At 40.7% G+C, this 19951-nt stretch overlaps 1 protein-coding gene across 1 annotated transcript in view; it reads left to right on the top strand.

Moving 5' to 3' along the window:
• The window catches only part of LRRC40 (leucine rich repeat containing 40), a 42288-nt gene extending 23005 nt beyond the window's left edge, over positions 1-19283 (top strand). The window contains exons 11-15 of the mRNA XM_060232006.1: positions 5834-5941; positions 8226-8336; positions 9528-9605; positions 15387-15572; positions 19122-19283. Coding sequence (XP_060087989.1) covers positions 5834-5941; positions 8226-8336; positions 9528-9605; positions 15387-15572; positions 19122-19227 — 589 coding nt within the window. The 3' untranslated portion in view covers positions 19228-19283. The remainder of the gene's footprint in view (positions 1-5833; positions 5942-8225; positions 8337-9527; positions 9606-15386; positions 15573-19121) is intronic.
• The last annotated feature ends 668 nt before the right edge of the window (positions 19284-19951 follow it).

Here is a 19951-nt window from a genome sequence, read left to right as displayed (position 1 = left end):
TAATCAGTTTCATATTTGAGTATAACTGGGAAGCCACACCAGAGGCATACCTAGCCTATTTGGTGCCCAGGACAGGTAATTTTTTAACACACACAATTTTTATTTTTTATTTGCCATCAAGTCAACAGCTGATTTCTGGTGACCCAGTAGGGATTTCAAGGCAAGAGACATTTGGAGGTGGTTTGCCACTGCCTGCCTTCACATCAGCCCTGCTTAACTTCTGAGATCTGACAAGATCTCATTAGGTTGAGGCTATCCAGGTCAGGGCCCCTGTTCTATATGACAGCAGAACAAAGTTTGGTTTTTAAAGGTGCCACTGGATCCAAACTTCGTGTTCAGTGGCCAGAAAAGACAAGCAGACAGTAAAATATTTCTTGTGTTTAACTTCACAAATACAATCATGCCAGTAAAAAAAATCAAATTCCAACATACTATTTCATCATGAGAGCCAGCAGGGTGTAGAATTTAAAGTGTTGGATTAGGATTTGGGAGTCAGTACAAGTCAGACACTTAGGAGGGCTTCTGTTCTCCATGATGAAGTCCAAAAGCTGACCATCTCAAACGTCTACAAGGCATTTTTGAGAATTAGGAGTCTGCCTTTGTACTGACTTGGGAAATCCTTGCTGGGTGACCTTGGGACAGTCACATTAGTTTCAGCCTAACCCTGACCTGCATAATCCCAGGATAGTCTGATCTCATCAGATCTCAGAAGCTAAGCAGGGCCCACAACGGAGGTAGGCAGTGGCAAACCACTTCTGAATGTCTCTTGCCTTGAAAACCCTACAAATTGCCAAAAATCAGGTGTGACTTGATGGGGGGTGGGTGGGAAATTCCATTATAACACTTGTGTTCTGAGCAGACACTTAGGAAGGCTTCTGTTCTCCATGATGAAGTCCAAAAGCTGACCATCTCAAACGTCTACAAGGCATTTTTGAGAATTAGGAGTCTGCCTTTGTACTGACTTTTACTAACGGTAGCCAAAAGCATCACAAAGGTGCCTCCATCTGGACTAAAGTCAACCCACAGAATCACTGTAGTAGAAACTAAATGAGGGGTATTTTTGCCCCCAACAGAACCAATGCAATGTACAGAGTACCCAGCATAATATTAACAAAGGTTTGTGACTATACTACTCTTAAATATATTCTGTCACCAAGCAAGATAGGGATGAGAAGATCCTGAGATGAAGAAGTGAAAACAAAGGGGTGGGGATTAGGTGAAGAGAGAAAGAAAGAAATGAGAAATGTGTGGAAAAGAGAAATAGAAATTAAGAGAGGGAAAGTTTTTATCTTGCTGCAATGCCTAACTACTGCTTTGCAAGATCTGGCTAAAATAGGTGCAAGGAAAGGGAGAGAGAAAGGCCTAGACAATTGAATCAAATGACATGCAGGCTGGCAATTACTAGGGATGGGCACAGACCCGAACTAAAATCTGGCCCAGACTGTACCTTGTTCAAGGTGTGAACAGTTTGGTTCGAAAGTCACATGTTCGGACCAGGAAGTCTCCGAACTTTCTGCCCAGTTTGGAACCTCTTGTGCACTCTTGGCAAAGAAACTCCACCTATGGAGTTTCATGCTGAAAAGTGGGTATGGGTGGGACTGTCTGAAGATGACAGGCAAGTCTGATTTCCAATGACAAGCATTGATCTGACTTCCTCAGGATGGGGGGTGGGGTGTATAATCACTGGAGGCACATTCCTGTCCTCTGTTTGCATCTAGTTTTTGCGAGACTTGTTCTTCTTATGTGTGAAAGAATATCTTTTGGTGGACTGAGGGGGGGGAATTACTGGGGTGGGTGGAGAAACCTGTTGAATCTCTTGGCCTGTATACAAACTGACAGAGTAAAAACATCACCTCTCTTTTTCTCCTTTCCTTGCATTCAGAACTACATTTCTCTCCCCCGCCTCCGTCTTTTTCTTTGCTGTGAGGAGTGGGAAACATGGATAGATTTTTTTTTTCATTTAAAACATGGTTTTGATTTGATTTGGGGGTAGACTGTTCACTTTTGCGGGTTCTGAAAACTGCCCTATTCTCTGCATGCTGGCTGTGGGGTCCCCTTTCTACTCCTCCAAAAAGCACCCCGTTTCTTCCTCCATAGCTTGAGTCTCTGCCTGGGGGGGTATCCTCTCCCACTCAGGCACCCAAACTATCTACAAATTTCAGGGGGGGGGGGGGTTGGCTACCTGCTGTCTTCCCTGGCTGTGGGGTCTCCTTTCTGCTCTTCCGAAAAGCACCCCGTTTCTTCCTGCATTGCTTGAGTCTCTGCCTGGGGGGTTTCCACTCTTCCTCTCCCACTCAGGCATCCAAACTATCTACAGATTTTTTGGGGGCTTTTCCCCAGTTGTGGGGTACCCTTTCTGCTCCTCCAAAAAAGCATCCTTTCTCCTCTGGTTAGTCCCAGGAAGACACAGCTACCTGCAGCCATGTGGGTGATCCCTGGGGAAGTACTTTGGGAGTCTGATGCCTGTAGCTTAACCAGGTCCACACTGTAGTGTCTCAAACTGATGCTGGACAACTGCCCCCAAAAGTTTCCTGGAGGCATCTTGCTTGGTGGTCTGCTGCTTGAATCCCTCCAAATCTGACATGCATGTAACATGTGGGCTATGTGGAGGGTCACCCCGGGGAGGAATTGTGTGCACTGAAGGTCTCTAGCTCACCCAGGTCAGTTTTTGTCACAGCAGAGGTGACATCCCATTGAAAAGCATTGCAGTGAATGACCTTTTTTAGATGTCTGTAACTCAGCCCCCCTGAAGTCCAATGTGGACCAAAGCTGGTGGGTACATTGAGGAGAGTGATCTGGAGACAACCTGCCACTTTGGAGCTTCAAAGCTCTGTGGGGGGCTTTTTAAAAACTGGACCAGTTCGCAAACTGGTTCGCGAACCAGGCTGTAGTTCAGTTCTGTTTGTGAACGAACCAGCATTTTCTGGTCTGTGCCCATCCCTAGCAATTACTGTAGCAGCTATCAGAACGATCTGTTAAGGACGTTTGCTTGAATGCCAATTCCGCACTACACCTTTAATCCTGGTACAGCCCTCTCCCCATACTGGCACTCTACACTTGAATCATGGAATCATAGAAACCAGCTTTGTGAGTTTATGATTCTAGTGCAGAAAATCAGTTTGGGGACAGGGCTGAACCAGGATTAAAGGTCTAGTGCAGAACTGTGAGTTTTGGAGAAAAGGGAAGTTTAGCTGATCCTAGAGTGTTTTGCTATGCTCAGAGTTCCAAGTCCCTAGTGGCTGCAGTCAGAATTGCATTTAAAAAATAAAAAGGAGGAGGCAGCAGAATGATGAAGGCTTCAAGGGCACCTTTCAAAGGCCTTCTTTAAGCTGCACCCAGGGCAGACTGCCCCCCACCCCCATGGTATGCCACTGACCCACACGTCAAAGGGATTCATAAAAGCTTTCCTGTTAGGCTCTCTACGTTCATTTTACTTACCTACAAAATGTTTATCCTGTGTTTTATCCAAAAAATTCAAAACAATTAAAACAGGTAAAATATTATTTGCTTTACAAAATTTATTTAAAACATCATATACATCAGTATTAAAGATTTTAAAAACCTGTGGCATAGAACAGCCCAAGGACAAGGTCAACAGAAAAGCAGGAGAGAGAGAACATTTCAGAGCAGGAAATCAGTGAACAGCCAGTATAAGAAAATTCAATTGCATGTGAAAATATGCAGCATCATATTATTGATAATTGATGTGGTTACGAGTCCAAAAGGTTCTGTAGCCCAAACACTGATTCTTGTGAGTTCTTTTAAGGGGAGTGTACAATGAGTAATAAATATATTCAGAAGCACCCACCACAGTTCTAGTGCACTGGAATAAATCTGCACATGGTTTACATTTGGATTACTGACAGCTGTTCACCTCCTCTCTGTAAAACATATCTTTAGTCCCATAAAAATTTTTGTCTGACATTCCCCTCCCACTGATTATACTAGCATCCCTTCTACCTCTGCAATATACCTTAATTGCAAGATTTACTTTTCTTTTTGTATTCCTTACTGATTTGGTGTCTTACTGATTCTATCTGGCTCAAGAGCCATAGGTTGCAGACCCCTGATTTGGAGCTTTACAAGCTGAAGCTAGCACCTTGAATTATGCCTGAAAGCATACTGGTAGAAAAGGCAGTTGTTATGCCTACTAATGCTGAAATAAACCTGCCTGCAGTGTTTTGTACTAGGTGCAATTTCCCAATAACCTTCATGGGCAGACTCACGTAGAGCTCATTACAGTAGTCTAGGTAACAATGGTTGCCCGGTCAGCATTTTCCCATCTTTGGAAGGCCAGGCAACCAGCTCCCTGTCTCCCCACCCCCCTCGCCAACTTTGCTACAGTGATCCATGCAGTGGTCACTTCCAGGCAGGATTATGTGATTCGCTTTATGCAGGGCTACCCTTGAGACTGACCTGGAAACTTCAGCTGGTACAGAATGTGGCCAACAATGAAGAGAATGAAGGATAAGAAACTGGAATAGCAAAGAGATCCGTGATGAATTACTGGTACAATTCAAGTACTATTTCTAATTAATTTATAGCCAATTTTTAAAGTACTGAATGAACATATGAAAATCCAAATCACATAAGCAGCATACAAAATCTTATAAATTGCTATACTCTTCAAATAGATTCTTAACTATTGCTATAAACTTCACAATAATTTTTGACAATGTCAAAATGCTAGTGCAAGAAGTTTTTTCAATACAGTCTGTTCACTGCCATTGAAATATTTTGTAGTCTTTTAAGTATTGAAAAAAATGCATGTTTGACACCCCTGCTTTAGCTTGTGTGACTAGAAAGAAAGTTCCTCAGATCTAGAATAATTATAAAAATATAAACCTTTAACATCAAGGTTACTTGAACATATGAAGCTACCTTATACTGAATCAGACCCTTGGTCCATCAAAGTCAGTATTGTCTATTCAGACTGGCAGCGGCTCTCCACGGTCTCAAGCTGAGGATTTTCACGCCTACTTGACTGGGCCCTTTTTGGAGATGCCAGGGATTGAACCTGGGACCTTCTGCTTACCAAGCAGATGCTCTACCACTGAGCCACTGTCCCTCCCCATTTACTTTTAGTAAATGTTGAGCGATTTGAGGGAAACTCTGTATCTTATGAAATAAGTTGCCTGTGAAGGAGCTCTGTATTCATTTTTGTTCTGTCTGATCACAGATTTTAAAACCTCTGTACAAATCCCATCCCTTCCCAGCCAATCTGTTTTAAATAAATCAAATCTTGTTTTGAAATGCTACCAGTGCCTAGTGTGCCACATTTCTGATGGGTAAAATTTTGACACCTGTGGTAATAGCAAAGGCAATTGATTTGTGGTGATAGGAGAAAAAAAAGTCACCTTGCCTCATCTAGTAACAGCCTGTTACTGGAAGACATGTCCATTTGGTTGCTGTAGGTTTCAGTCTTCTTCTGTACCTATGGAAGTGATTACCTGTTGAATGAACATTATTGGTTCCTATGGGACTGTTGGATTGCTTTAAAAAGTTCACCGTGAGAACAAGAAAGAATGTTTGCTAAAAGCTCCAACATGGAGAATAACAGAGAAGGGACTGTCATTCTTTTCGCTTTTTTCAAGACGAGGAAGTGAGGATTTCTCATGGGACTGTGCAGGGAGAGCAGGCTAGAAATTGAACAAAATAAATAAATAATCTGTCCCTTGGGCATGAATGGTTTACTAGGTCTTTGTCTTCTAATAGAGGATTGATCTGGCAGATTCATTTCTGATTATGTTTTATCAAAGAAGGAACTGTCTAATAAATGATAATAAGTAAACCTCTTCTAAACTAGATTTTTTTTTAAAAAAATATTCTTTAGTGAGAAACAGGCAACTGTAATACCAGAAGACGTATTTAATGCAGTAGGAAACAATCCTGTAACTACCGTGAACTTCAGCAGGAATTGTCTGACAGAAATTCCAAAGAGGTACAAAGTTTGTGTTATACTAGTTTTAGTACAATTAAATGGTTTAGGTGTGTGTCTGAACTCTCTGCTCACGACCTGAGTTCTATTCTGGCGGAAGCTGGGTTCAGGTATCCAGCCCAAGGTTGACTCAGCCTTCCATCCTTCCGAGGTTGGTAAAATGAGTACCCAGCTGGCTGGGGGGAAAGTGTAGGTGACTGGGGAAGGCAATGGCAAACCACCCCGTAAAAAGTCTGCCGTGAAAACGTTGTGAAAGCAGCGTCACCCCAGAGTCGGAAACGACTGGTGCTTGCACAGGGGACCTTTCCTTTCCTTGTGAGAAAATCTATCATTTTCAATTACATTTATATTTACTGATGATCTTGACAGACTTTGTAAGTAGTTATGTGGGTTGTGCCAGAAAGATAATGGATTTTCAAAGATTTCAGGTTTTCACGGCTGGTAACATCATTAGGGTTTGTAGAATCTTTCGGGATCAAGTGCTGTGTTCTACTGGAGAAAGTTTTCCTTCCAGACGTTTCGTTCTCAGCTGCGGAGAACATCCTCAGTGGCGTTGCAGCCGGAGCAGGCGCTCAGACCTTCTTGGCTGCTGCCAAGAAGCAGCCAAGAAGGTCTGAGCGCCTGCTCCGGCTGCAACGCCACTGAGGATGTTCTCCGCAGCTGAGAACGAAACGTCTGGAAGGAAAACTTTCTCCAGTAGAACACGGCACTTGATCTCGAAAGATTCTACAAATCCTAATAATGGATTTTGTTTAAAATGTTTCCTAGTATGTTTGGTAACAAAGCAGATTCTTCTCTCCAGTACAATTTAGTGTGATGTTACATAAAACACACCCAAATATTCTCATATGAGCAGCACCGAGTTCTTGCACAATAGAAGATAAACAAGTACAGATTTTATTTGCTACTCACTCTTTTTGACAGTGCTCAAAGGTAGCCTCCCATCACGGGAGCTTGCAAGGCTAAACCTTCTTCATCAGTAGAACTGTTGTCATGTCTTCAGGCTATTCTTTGATGGTCTTTCTCAGTATTAAGCTGTCTGGTAGTTTGATTGCAATTAGGGATGGGCACAAACCACAAAATGAACTGAATTTTTACTCAAACCACGTCAGTTCATGGTTCGTTTTGGATGGGTTTGTTTAGTTGGTCCATTCCTGAACCAACAATGAACCGCCATTTTTCCCATGGAGGTCCGGGTGCTTTGATAGAGTGGTTCATTGGCCAAACAGCCTGGCACTGATTCAGTCAATTCCTAGGCAATGTGGGAGTTAAACTTGTGGAAAGCCCTAGAAACACCCATAGTAGTTGCCCATAGCTTGATTGGCAGCTCAGGCTGCAAACCACAGAGCTCCTGTTCTGCTCTATGGGAGCAGTTTGTATATATACATCACACCCTGACTCAGCTGTTTTCACTTTGCAGCAGGAAGAGAGAGCAGTTAGTCATTGAGTCAGCGAGTATTAAGAGAAGAATTGCTTGCTGCTGGCTGATTCAAGAAGAAGCTTTTAGGGACTCTTTTTCCCTCCCACACAGTGGGACAATTTTTTAAACACCTCTGCTAGCTGGCAAGGTGTTTCTTGATATTTCAGGGATGCTTACTAGCCTGTCTCTGCCAGTGCCGGCGGGGGGGACAAACTCTTTGATCTTCCTTCCTTGTGCTGTTGTTGTTGACTTGTTGCTTGGAGGGAGGGTGGAGAAGAGTGTGCTGAATATCCCCTGTGAGTTTGGCATCTCTAATTCACAAGGGGGCCATTCTACCACCTCCCAAACCGCACAAACCAGTTTGGCAAATGGAAAATTCATGACAGTTCATGCTTTGTGGAACCCAATGAACCATGAGCCACCATTTTCCCAATTTGTGGCCATAACTAGTTGCAATATTTAACAACAAAAGTTGCTCTGTAGAAAACACAGCTGAATAATCAGTCTAGTAGGTGCACTAGCTTAAAAACTCACTAAACTGAGGTATGGCTTAATAACATATAAATCCACCTATTTTGTGTTTCATTCTTTGCTCCCCACATTTGGGATTAATTAACAGCAACTGCCCAATTTTGGGAATCCTCTTCAAAATACTTGTTTGTTGACTCAATTGGATGAAATTAAATTTTAGCGTTGAAAATGTGGCACAGCTATAACTAAATAACATCATTTATGGCTATAATATTATAGGTAGTCTGGTTTAACCAAAGGCCTTTTGAAATGGCTCCAAATACAGAAAGTTCTTGCTTTGGCAAGCATCTTCAGTCTTAAGATCTAAATTACTTATTGTTTTGTAATTGTCTGCAGAATTGTGGAGCTAAAAGAATCTGTCTGTGATATCAATTTTGGTTTCAATAAGCTCTCTTCTGTTTCCCTGGAACTGTGTATGCTTCACAGGTTGACACATTTGGATTTCAGGTAAATGATTATTGACCATTTCTAAGGCATCTATTGAAGCTTAGAACTTCTTAAAGGGTTCCCCATGTAATAACAGATGACTTGAGAAAGAAGGAAGGGGAGGTATGCTTGGGGAAGGAGAACTATCCTTATCTTGGGGTAGACTGTTGGATAGAAGGCTCAGCTCAAGAATTAGGGGAGGGAAGAAGAACGAATGGGGTAGGGGTAACAAGTCTGAGAGTAGAGTGATTTGAGGAATGGAAGAGCATAAGACTCAGGAGAAGGTTTAGGGGCTTCATTTGGGCCAAGGAGGGGGGTGGAAAGTTTAGGAACAGGGAATTAAGAGGATGAAGAAATAGCTGGGAAAGAGAGTTATGAACAGGAATAGTGGTTCAGGAGGAAAATGTAGTTGCTTGATTAATAAAAATGGTTTTTAGGAACATGCTGCTAACTGGTTTTTAAGGGATTTGATGCTTAGATTGTACTTCATTGTTATTGTGTTGTTATTTCTGTATTTTAGGCATTTATTGTATTCAATTGCTATTTTGTGGTGTAAAATAAATAAATAAAACAGTTGGAATGTTAGCTGATACAGCAAAGGAAATACTAAACTCTTTTCAGATCTCATGTTTGAGCAATAACAATAATGTAATTGCCATTGGGCGGGTAAAATGTGTCCCCACAAGCATACTATCATCATATCTTTTGAATATGTACACACATGTATTTGTCACATGAAGCTTTCTAACGCCTTTATATATATTTAGCGGATACCTGTGATAAGAACATAAGAGCAGCCCTGCTGGAACAGAGCATCTAGTCCTGTGCCCTATTTCAAATGGTGACAAACTAGGTGCTTCTGCATAAAGGCTTCAGCTCTGTTGTTTGACCCACCTGCCTGGCATCAGAAAAATATGAACATGGAACCAGCCTTTAGTATGTGGAAGAAATTAAGATATAACTTTATAAATAGTTAAAGATACAATTGTAACAATTTTAATTTACTTTGTAATCATGGACATGTATTACATGCGATGGTGCAGATGTGGGATGTAAAATTTCCTTCTCTGCTGTGATAGTCACATGAGACAGTAGCCCTGGTAGAGTGGTCTTAATTCCACCATTTAAACTTTATGTAGTAAAAAATGGTTTAATTAACTTTTATTACCAATTAATGCTTGAGGTCTTTGGTTGCTTCATTTTGCAATTTAGAAACAACTTTTTGACATCTTTGCCTGATGAAATGGAAACACTGGCAAGTCTGCAGGTTATAAACCTTGCTTTTAACAGGTAAGTGCACTTGCTGTGCTGCTTATAAGAGTATCATTTTGATACTCCCTATCATATGTCAAATTGGTGTTTTTTTCAATAGTGGCTCCTAAGTTGTTCTGGCTACCTTTTGGAATCAATCATATTTGAGTTCTTGGCTCTTAAATTTAGAATCCTCTTTTTATGCAGCCTTCTTGTTCTTAACCTTCCTTCCTTGTGTTGACGTAGTTCTGTTTGCTTGTTTTAATGGAACTGGTTATATGGTATTATGTGGTAATGTTCCATATCTTGAGAATCTTGCTTTGAGAGGGGTGTGTGCATGCTCTAAGGAGTAAGAAGCCGATGCCTTCCCCCTTCCGAGAAGGAAAAAGAATTATGACCTAAAAGGAATGTAAATATTTCTACTAAAGTGTGAGAAATAGATAGGAGAGTGTCTAGGGAAATAGAGGTCTGACTTGAAAACTTTTTTTTTTAACCAGAATTTTTCTTTATTATGCACCAAAGTGAAAACCACAAAAATACAAAAAAAACCCCACACAAAAGAGAAAACAAACACATACAATCCTTACATCCAACGCATTGTCCCAAGTGTAGTTCCACCTCCCTCCACCATACAAACATACTCCCAACCATTCCGGAAGTGTTCAGAGATTTTCCTTTATATTTCTATTATTCCAATATTAATCCTTTACTTTTTACCCAACAATATATTGGACCCCAAGTTTCTTTACATTTTTGGATGTTACCATCATGTAGCCTTGTGGTCATTAAGTCTAATTCCGCAGCTTCTACAAGTTTGACAATAAATTCTTCCCTGGTAGGTATTTTGGGCACCTTCCAAACTTGAAAACTTAACTGCTGTGTGGGGTAAGAAAATGTTATTGAACTTTCAAGATAAGAAGTCGACATTAGTTGTGATTGATTGCTTAACATGGTGACTACAGTGAAAGGGCTATCTGAGCAAATGACACAATTTCAAAACCTAGTGTTAGAATCTAATGAGAAAATTAGAGCTGAAATTGCAGAAATAAAAAAGGAGGTTTGCCAATTAAATATGGAGTTAAAAGGGGTCAAAGAACTGGCTTTGAAAGCTGATAATGCCACAAAAGAAAATAAGGTGCAGATTAGTCAGCTGAAGAAACAAATCACTGAGCTTTCGGACAGGAACAGAATGGCCAATTTAATTGTACATGGAATCTCAGAAGAAGTAGATGCAAAACAACTAAAAAAGAGCATGATGGAATGGATTTCAGAGCAGGGAATAAAATTAAATGAAGAGCAGATAGAGCGAGTACATAGACTGCAGAGTAAAAGGAGAGGAGGGGAACCACGCCCTGTGATAGTTAAATTTGTGAGGGAGACATTACAACAAGTATTCCTAGCTCTGAAGAAGAACAAACAACTGGAGCATAAAGGGAAAAAGGTTTTCATAAGCAAGGCTTTTGTCAGGAAACATTGCAACAAAAGAGCTTAATGAAACCATATGCTGAGAGGCTCTTCCAGAACAAAATACAGTTCACATGGGCTTATCCAGCTTCCATAGTAATTTTCAGAGAGGGGAAGAGACTAATGGCAAGAAACCCAGCGGAAGCAGTGAAACTACTAGAGAAATTAGGAATAGATGGAGGAGACTTCAATATTGGAAGAAGAAGAAGAAGAATCTACCACACACCAGGACAAAACAGCAAAAGACGCTCTCATAAAAAAGGGAAGTATCCATAAAATAAGATAAGAGGTCATAAGTTAAGGATATAATTAAGTATGGAAGAGGGGGAGGATGCGTATACCCATAGGCATAGAGAGGGGATGAGGAATCACCCCAGCTACAAGCTCTATGTCAGGGGCAGAAGGGAGGGGGAGGAGGAGGAGGGGGGAAGGGATGTTGGGATGTAGAAAGGGAAGGATAACAAAAGTAAATGTTTGGCCAGAGAGATGGGGGAATTTTAGTGTAAAAGAATATGGTTAGAATGCTGATGATGCTTTCGCTGAATGTCAATGGTCTAAGTTCTAATCTCAAAAGGTATAGACTTGCTAGATTTATAAAGCAACAAAATATAGATATTATGTGTTTACAGGAAACACACAAAGCCAAAAGGGATACTAAACCATTATTTAATGACCCGTGGTGGGAGGTGTTAGCTGAAGCAAGAAGTACTGCCAAAGCAAGGGAAGTAGCAATTCTGGCACATAAAAGGAATGACATTAAATTGATAGAGGTATTAAGTGATGGGGAAGGAAGATATCTCTTGGCTAAATGCTCCTTTCAAAATAGATTGATAACATTGATAAATATTTATGCCCCAAACAAAGGATGGAAATTTTTTTTAGTAAAGGTATCACAAAAGCTACAGAGGTTTTCTGAAGGAGAAGTGATAATAGCAGGAGATTTTAACATTGATGTTACTAAAGACAAAATAATTAGGTGGAAAAAGTGGAATCTGATAGAAGCATATGAAGCTTTATGTCTGAACCCCCAACCAACTCACTTTTCCAGTAGGCACAAAACAGCTTCATGTTTAGATCACATAATCTTTCAAAGATCAAATAATTGGGAATTGACAAGAATAACAACTCATCCAATATGGATCTCTGATCATGCCCCATTGAGTATAGAAATAGAAATAAAAGGTGAACAGGTTAAAAGAATATGGAGATATAATAATATGATTATGTCTAAAGAAAAAGATAAAAAATTCATGGAAAATCAGTTAAAATAATATTTTAAGGAAAATAGAGGGACAGTAGCCACAGACATCCTTTGGGATGCAGCTAAAGCAATAATCAGGGGGCAATGCATAATGAAGGAACAGGAAAAATAAAAGAACTGGAAATGTTACAGAGACACTAAGCAAAAAATTTTTGCCCAGATAGGCAAAAATTAATTAAAGAACTTAAGAGACAATTAGATTCTCTTGACTCTATGGCACTATGGAAAAAACAAACTATGGTAAGGAATTAATTTCAGAGGATCACAATAAACTCAAAGAGGAGATTGGCAAACTATTTGAAGGGTAGAAGGCATAAGCAAAGGGTGAGAAGTATAAGAACACATGTAAATACAACACAGAACCCGAATGAGATTAGAGAAGCCTTCCTGGATTTTTATAAAACCTTATATGCAAAAAAAAGATATAGTTGAATTCGGGGAGCAAATAGGAATAAGTTTAAAAGATCAGGATAAAGAAAGTTTAGAGAAAGAAATCACAACCCAAGAAATAGTTGCGGTAATAAAGGGTTTAAAAACTGGAAAATCTCCGGAATTAGATGGCTTTACAGCAGAATTCTATAAAGAAATGAAAGGAATATTGATCCCGGAACTGCAAATAGTGTTTAATACTATCCTAAAGGGAGGAAGAGTTCCCAATACTTGGAGGAAAGTGGAAATAACTTTAATAGTGAAACCTCAGAAAGATCCTCAAGAAGTGGGTTCATATAGACCAATAAGTCTATTAAATCAAGACTATAAATTTTTTGCCAAAATAATGGCAAATAGACTGCGAAATGTAATACCTTATATAATAAAAGAAGATCAGTATGGGTTTGTGAAAGGCAGAAGTATAGCACACCCTATAAGAAATATATTAAATGTAGTATGTCATAGTCAGGCCAAGAAACTAGGATTACTTAAATTAGATGTATATAAAGCATTTGACACACTGTCTCATGAATTTTTGTGGTCCATAATGTTGAAATATGGAATAGGCCAGCCATTTATAAATACAATTCAGGAAATTTACAGAGAAGGTACAGCAGTTGTAAGAGTGAATAACGAACATATGGGACAATTTCCAATTTTAAGGGTAGTAAGGCAAGGTTGTCCACTTTCACCAGCCTTATTTATAATGGCGATGGAACAACTAGCGCAAAGAATTAGGAATTGAGGCAGAATAGAAGGATGCAGAATGGGCAAGGAGGAAATAAAAATTAACTTATTTGCAGATGATATAATTATGATTATATTAAATCCCAAAGAGGTTATTAAGGAAAGGAAAATCACATTAGACGACTTTGAAGCGATATCAGGATTAAGAATTAATATGGGGAAATCAGAAATAATGTATTTTAATGTGAATCTGAAGGAAAGGAAGGAAATTAATAGGTTAACTAAAATAGGAATGGGTGTCAAGAAATTTAAATATTTGGGAATAGAAATTTATAAAAATATTAATAAGATAGTGGAAAAAAACTATTAAAAGGTATGGGAAAAGATAACAAGAGATATGAAGGAATGGAGGAGGAAAACCATGAGTATAACTGCTAAAGTTAAAAGTGTTACAAGGTTTTGGATACCAAAATTATTGTATTTATTCCAAACAATACCATTAGAAATAGATAAACAAAAAATGAGTAATTGGAATACAAAAATACGAGAATGGATTTTTGGTACTAAGAAATTTAGAATTGCAAAAAAGTTAGTATATAATCATAATTCTGAACCAGTATGGGGAGTACCGGACATAATAAACTATTACGAAGCTTTTCAACTTAAAGCATTGCTAGAAATAGAAAGAGAAGGGAATCAGAAATGGGTTAGGTTTGAAAATGAAGCTACCAAAGGGGTAGGGAAATTTGGTATTTTTTCAAATAAATGTACTAAAGATCTTAAATTGGATACAGGACCAAGGAAAAGTACCTTAATGGTCTGGAGAAACTGGCTATCATCTGCTTCCTTCTTCCTCTCTCTTGATTCCTTATCCATAGCTTGTTTTGCAAGGTTTGCTCAATTGCACAGGAACTACAGACCAAAGACTCTATTTTCTCCATTGTCTGAGGCTCCTCCCTTAGGGAGGAAGGGGGGGGGAGGGAGAGCTTGATTTGCCAGACTCTCTCAATTGCATAACACAGCTACTGAGCCCAGCCTCTTTTCCTTCTCTTGGCTGAGGCTCCTCCCCCTCCTGGCCCCCTGGGGAAGAAAGGAAAGAGCCAGAGCTTCCTTTGCCCAGTTCCCTGGATCCTATGGGAGAGGTACAAAAAAAGCACCTTTAGGACCAATGAGTGCTAATGTTTTAAGCATGTTTTAAGTTTTTTTTTTAAATCTTTAATTGTGTTTGTCTGTGTCCTTTATAAAGTTTATATCTCTGCTAAAAGGTAAAGGTAATCCCCTGTGCAAGCACCGGTCATTTTCGCCTCTGGGGTGACGTTGTTTTCACAACGTTTTCACGGCAGACTTTTTATGGGGTGGTTTGCCATTGCCTTCCCCAGTCATCTACACTTTCCCCCCAGCAAACTGGGTACTCATTTTACCGACCTCGGAAGGATGGAAGGCTGAGTCAACCTGGAGCCGGCTACCTGAACCAGCTTCCGCTGGGATTGAACTCAGTTCGTGAGGAGAGGGCTCCTACTGCAGTACTGCAGCTTTACCTAATCTTAATCTCTGCTACCTAATCTTAAATAGGTGCACATACGGCCCAGCCTGACATGGCCCAGCCCAACAAAGTATCATTTATGTCAGATCCGGCCCTCATAACAAAATGAGTTCGACACTCCTGCTCTAAAGGGTCCAGTACTGAGAGTCAGCTTCCAGCAACCCTGTAGTCTAGCAGGTATATGCAGTGGCTGTACTTGTACAGGGTGTTTCCTAAGTAGAATTCGCACACTTCTGTGCAGCACTTTTACATATTGGTGCCATTTCTCTGAAGTAAATTGATATTATAAGGCCTGCAATAGTCTGTGAGACAAAGGAGCATTTTCTATATTGTTTTGCATCCTTTAATGAAAACTTGTTATAGATGTTGTATCTCTCTTGTCTTAGCATTTTACTTGTAATAACATTAGCCGTGCACGTGTGGCTTTTCATTATAGGTTTAAAGTATTTCCAGATGTCCTCTCTCACATCCCAACTCTTGAAACAATCCTCCTTGCTAATAATCAGGTTGGATCTCTTGACCCTCTCCAAATAAAGAAGATGGACAGGCTTGTTACCCTGGATATTCAGAATAACGATTTATTGCAAGTACCTCCAGAACTTGGGAACTGTATCAATCTCAGGTAACTAATATGGCAATTGTAACAGCATATACTTGTATATGGAATATTTTAATTTAACATCCTTTGGTGTTGTTTTTTTTAAATTACAGCAGTTGTTGTACTGAAACAGTACAAATGTTTGTAACTGAAGCAGCTTTTATTTTACAGCTTTTTGTACCATAAAGGGCAGTTACTGTCCCGTGTGATCAGGGCTCTTTTTCTAGCAGGAGCTCCTCTGCATATTAGCCCTGGTGTAGCCAATCCTCCTGGAGCTTTCAGTGGGCCCTGTACTAAGAGCCCTCTAAGCTCTTGGAGGATTGGCTACATCAGGGGGGCATGGCCTAATATGCAGAGGAGTTCCTGCTAGAAAAAGAGCCCTGCATATGGTAAGGAAGATCTCATATTTAAACATTCTCCATCTGAGATGGTTCCTTGACGCAAAAGGATACCCGCTCACCAATTGAAAAAGAGGTCTCTTCTGAGGGCGCATTCCCCCTATCCTCAGCACGCTGCCCTGTTCCCTCTCAACCCTCATGCTCCCTAGCAGCAACGGGGCTGCCACGTTCAGTGTGGGGCACATCTAAGACATCCCCGAGAGTCTTCTTCGAGTGCCTAACTGACTGTCTCTGCTTCTCCAAATCAGTCACCTCAGCCTCAAGGGTACGAACTCGTTCCCTGAGTACCAGGAGCTCCTTGCATCGAGCACACACCCAAGACTTCTGTCCTGTGAGCAGGTAGTCATACTTGTGACACTCAGTGCAAAACACTGGAAAGCCCCCATCCCCCTGCTGGCATTCTACCTTCATGATAGCTTTTTAAAAATATACAGTCCCTTTTAAAATCCTGTTTGTTTATGTGGCTCTCCTTCTGGAGGGTCTACTTACCTAATTGGGAACACAAGGAAAACAGGGATCTGGGCCTTCTACTGGCTGCCATCACTCTGATATGTCTGTCTTGTGGGCCCAGAGCACCCACCCACCCCTGTCTTCCTTCTTAGCAAAACATCTTCTATCCATGATCAAAGAGATGTGGAGACCCAGGCAGTATAACAACAATAAATTTATTATAAGTGCTCAAGAAGAAACTAGTGAGTTGTAAAAACCTTTAGTGCAACAGTGAATATGAAAACAAAGGTGGCACAAAGCAAAAATAAAAGCCCTAATGTGACCAGCTATACATTCCCTTCCTCCAATGCCCACAGACTTACCACTCCTTGGGTGAGAGAACCCTCCTGCTGCGGCCTTTCCAGAGAGAACTCTCCTGAATGCAGCCTTTCCAGAGAGAATGCTCCTCCCTCTCTAGCTTGGCCTTTTATTGCATTCCTTCCCAGTTGCACCACACTGGTCTCCACTGGGCAATTTTTTCCTCCAAAACTGCTGCCCACCCAATCAGAGGGACAGAAGGGATCCTGGGAAATGTAGTCCCTGTAGCTACTCCAATACAGGTTTCCCTGGAGCCTGTAGGCTGCACTAGGCCTAGGATCGTGACAGGTGGAGTAGAAGGAAAGGAATGGACCCACTTAATTCTCCAATTGATTTGATTCTGGCCTTCTTACAAGATGGCCTGTCCTCAGGCTTCAAGTCATCCACACTAAGAAGACAGGTGGCAGTGCTGTCCACCATGGTACCTCAGCTGGAAAGATATAATTTGTGTCAACATCCACACAGCCTTCATTTTCTGAAAGCTGTGATCCATCAAAGATCCACAGATTTCCAACATGTAAGTTGTATACAGTTTTGTTGGCACTCACTAGAACACCATTTAAACCCATTAGAGAGATACCCCTGAAATGGCTCAAAATGAAGATACCCTTCCTAGTGACAGTGACAACAGCAAGAACAGTTTCAGAGTTGGGTGCCTTATCTGTGAAGTCAGAGTTGTGCACCTTCCACAAGGACAAAGTGGTCATGAGGACAGACCCAACCTTTCAACCTAAGGTTAATTCAATTTTCCATAGGTCTTAGAAAATTTATCTTCTTTCATTTTGCCTGAATCCTAAACATCCAATAGGAAACTTGTGGCATACTCTAGATGTGAGAAGGGCACACGGAACATGCATTCATAGGATTGACAACATTGAAATCAGATTATTTATTCATAACATATTGACTCGACTTTTAGGAAATAAAATGCCAGATGTGTGATCAGCTCAACTGTCTAGAACTGTATAGTTGAGGTTTTTAAATTACAAAAATTGGAAGCAACATGAGGAGTTACAGCCCATGTTGAAAACTGCCTCTACCAGTATAGCATTGCTCAGACATGCATCATAGAGGAAGTCTGCCAGGTGGCAACTTAGTTGTCCATCTCAGCATTTGTAGACATTACAAACCGGACACTTATGATTCAGCAGACGCTGTCTTTGGCAGAAGAGTTCTACAGCACATTGTGAATACTGAAAATGATGACCCACCTGATTTTTGAGGACACTAATATGGGAGGTTCCACAAGATGTCCTCCACCCCAGAGAAATACGGGCCATTGGTCATTTACCATGAAGGGGCCTACTCTGAGGAAAGGTGGACATATTTCCCCTCCCGAAGTCATTGTCTGCTTAAGCTGTTCCTTAACATGACTCCTCACTGTTCTATATACTCCCAAAAATTCTTCTGGTTACCTATGGCTGTTTCTTGTTGTTTCTGTTTCATTAGGAGATATAAATAAGTTTCCTTGCTTTTTGGAGTTTCCTGAACTGAGGAGGAGGTGATTCCCATGTCTCTAATAGGAAGATGAGAACAGAGTTCCTGCCTCCCTGAAAGGATGGTGGGCATCACTCACAAGATGTCCTCCTTTCCTCAGAGGAGGACCCTTCACAGTAAGTGACCAATGGCCCATTCTCCAACGTTTATTCATTGGGTTGGATCCAGTGCAGCATTTCCACAAATTCAATGACTTCTGCCCATGGAATTTGGCTTTTGTAGTTCTATCCTCTCATGGCAGCCAGGAATTTCCTCTAGGTTGTCGTGGGAGATGGGAGCTCCATGAGTGGAAGGCCTTGTATTTGTGAAAATGCTGCACTGGATACAGCCCAGTGACTGAACTTGGGAGAATGTTTGAACATGAGATCTTCCTTGCAATATGGGACAGTGAGTGCCCCTTATGGTGTGGTTCTATTCTACTGGTTTATAAGTGAGATCCCAAGTTTTTTAAGGAGGAGAGAAACCTGTTCCCAAACTTGTTTATCTTGTTTTGCCTTGTTCTGTGATGATGATAAAACATATACCGGGGGTGTGGTGGCAGCAGTTTATATATGAAAAAAGTGTTAAAAGAGGCTGAATAATCTAATAATACTTCCAAGGTCTAATGAAGTTATGGAATGCTAGTGAAAATTCAGTGCTGCAGTTCAGCTGTTACTAAAAAAATGGCTTACCCCTGATTTTTATATCTGCTATGCAGCTGCCAGAGTTAAGAAAGCTTTTTAAAACTCTCTAACGCCACAGCTTTTCTTCAAATTTTGCTGAAAAAATAGCATTTGCAGAGAAGGCTGGTTCTTAACAAAATCATGCCCAAGGATTTTGTGTACATGATCTTATGAGCAGTCACCCTAACTTGTTTCTGGTCCTTTTATAGGGCACTTTTGTTAGAAGGCAATCCTTTCCGAACTCCTCGAGCAGCCATTCTTGCCAAGGGAACATCTGCTGTGCTTGAATACCTAAGAAGCAGAATTCCTACTTGATTTGTTATTTTAATTTGAAGTGACACATAAAAACGTCTTACCTTCTGAAAAATGAAGACTGCTGTCTGACCTCTTTGTTTGGATTAGTATATTCTACAAAGTGCATGTAAGAGTATTCCTCTAATTCACAGAGGATTTCTGTCTTGAATGCAAACAGTACATACATACACCCTAAAACAAAGTTGGAGTCCAGTAGCACCTTTATGTGAATGTAGACCAGCAGTTAAAGTATGGTATCTGTTCAGCACCTGTTCTTCTCATAAGAAGAAGTGCTGCTGTGGGGCTTTATCTGTGATACATGGACTGTTTTTGCACACAGCTTACCTCGCAGTCACAATCCTGTTCCCTCCGCAGCATCTGTTCGGATTTCCCACCATCTGCGCCGAAATTACCGGAAGTGCTGCAGCTTTTGTGTAGCAAACGTAAACCGCTAAAACCCAGTTTACATTTGCTACGCAAAAGCTGCGGCACTTCCTGTAACTCCGGCGCAGATGGTGGGAAATCCGACAGATGCTGTGGAGGGAACAGGATTGTGACTGCGAGGTAAGCTGTGTGCGAAAATGGTTATGGTTTCTGTTTGCATTTCTGCATTCAGTTATTGGGTATGTAACTGGCAGAGGATTGCTTGGGGTTTTCTTAAATGTATGGGTTTTTTTAAATGAACCAGTTGCCTTTTTGCCTGAAATTGGAAATAACCTACACTATTTTGGGTTTTTGATACATG

The sequence above is a fragment of the Heteronotia binoei genome, chromosome 2, assembly GCF_032191835.1.
Source record: "Heteronotia binoei isolate CCM8104 ecotype False Entrance Well chromosome 2, APGP_CSIRO_Hbin_v1, whole genome shotgun sequence".
NCBI classification, from domain to species: domain Eukaryota; kingdom Metazoa; phylum Chordata; class Lepidosauria; order Squamata; family Gekkonidae; genus Heteronotia; species Heteronotia binoei.
Note: the sequence above shows the minus strand (reverse complement) of the source record. Positions and strands in the feature narration are given on the sequence as shown.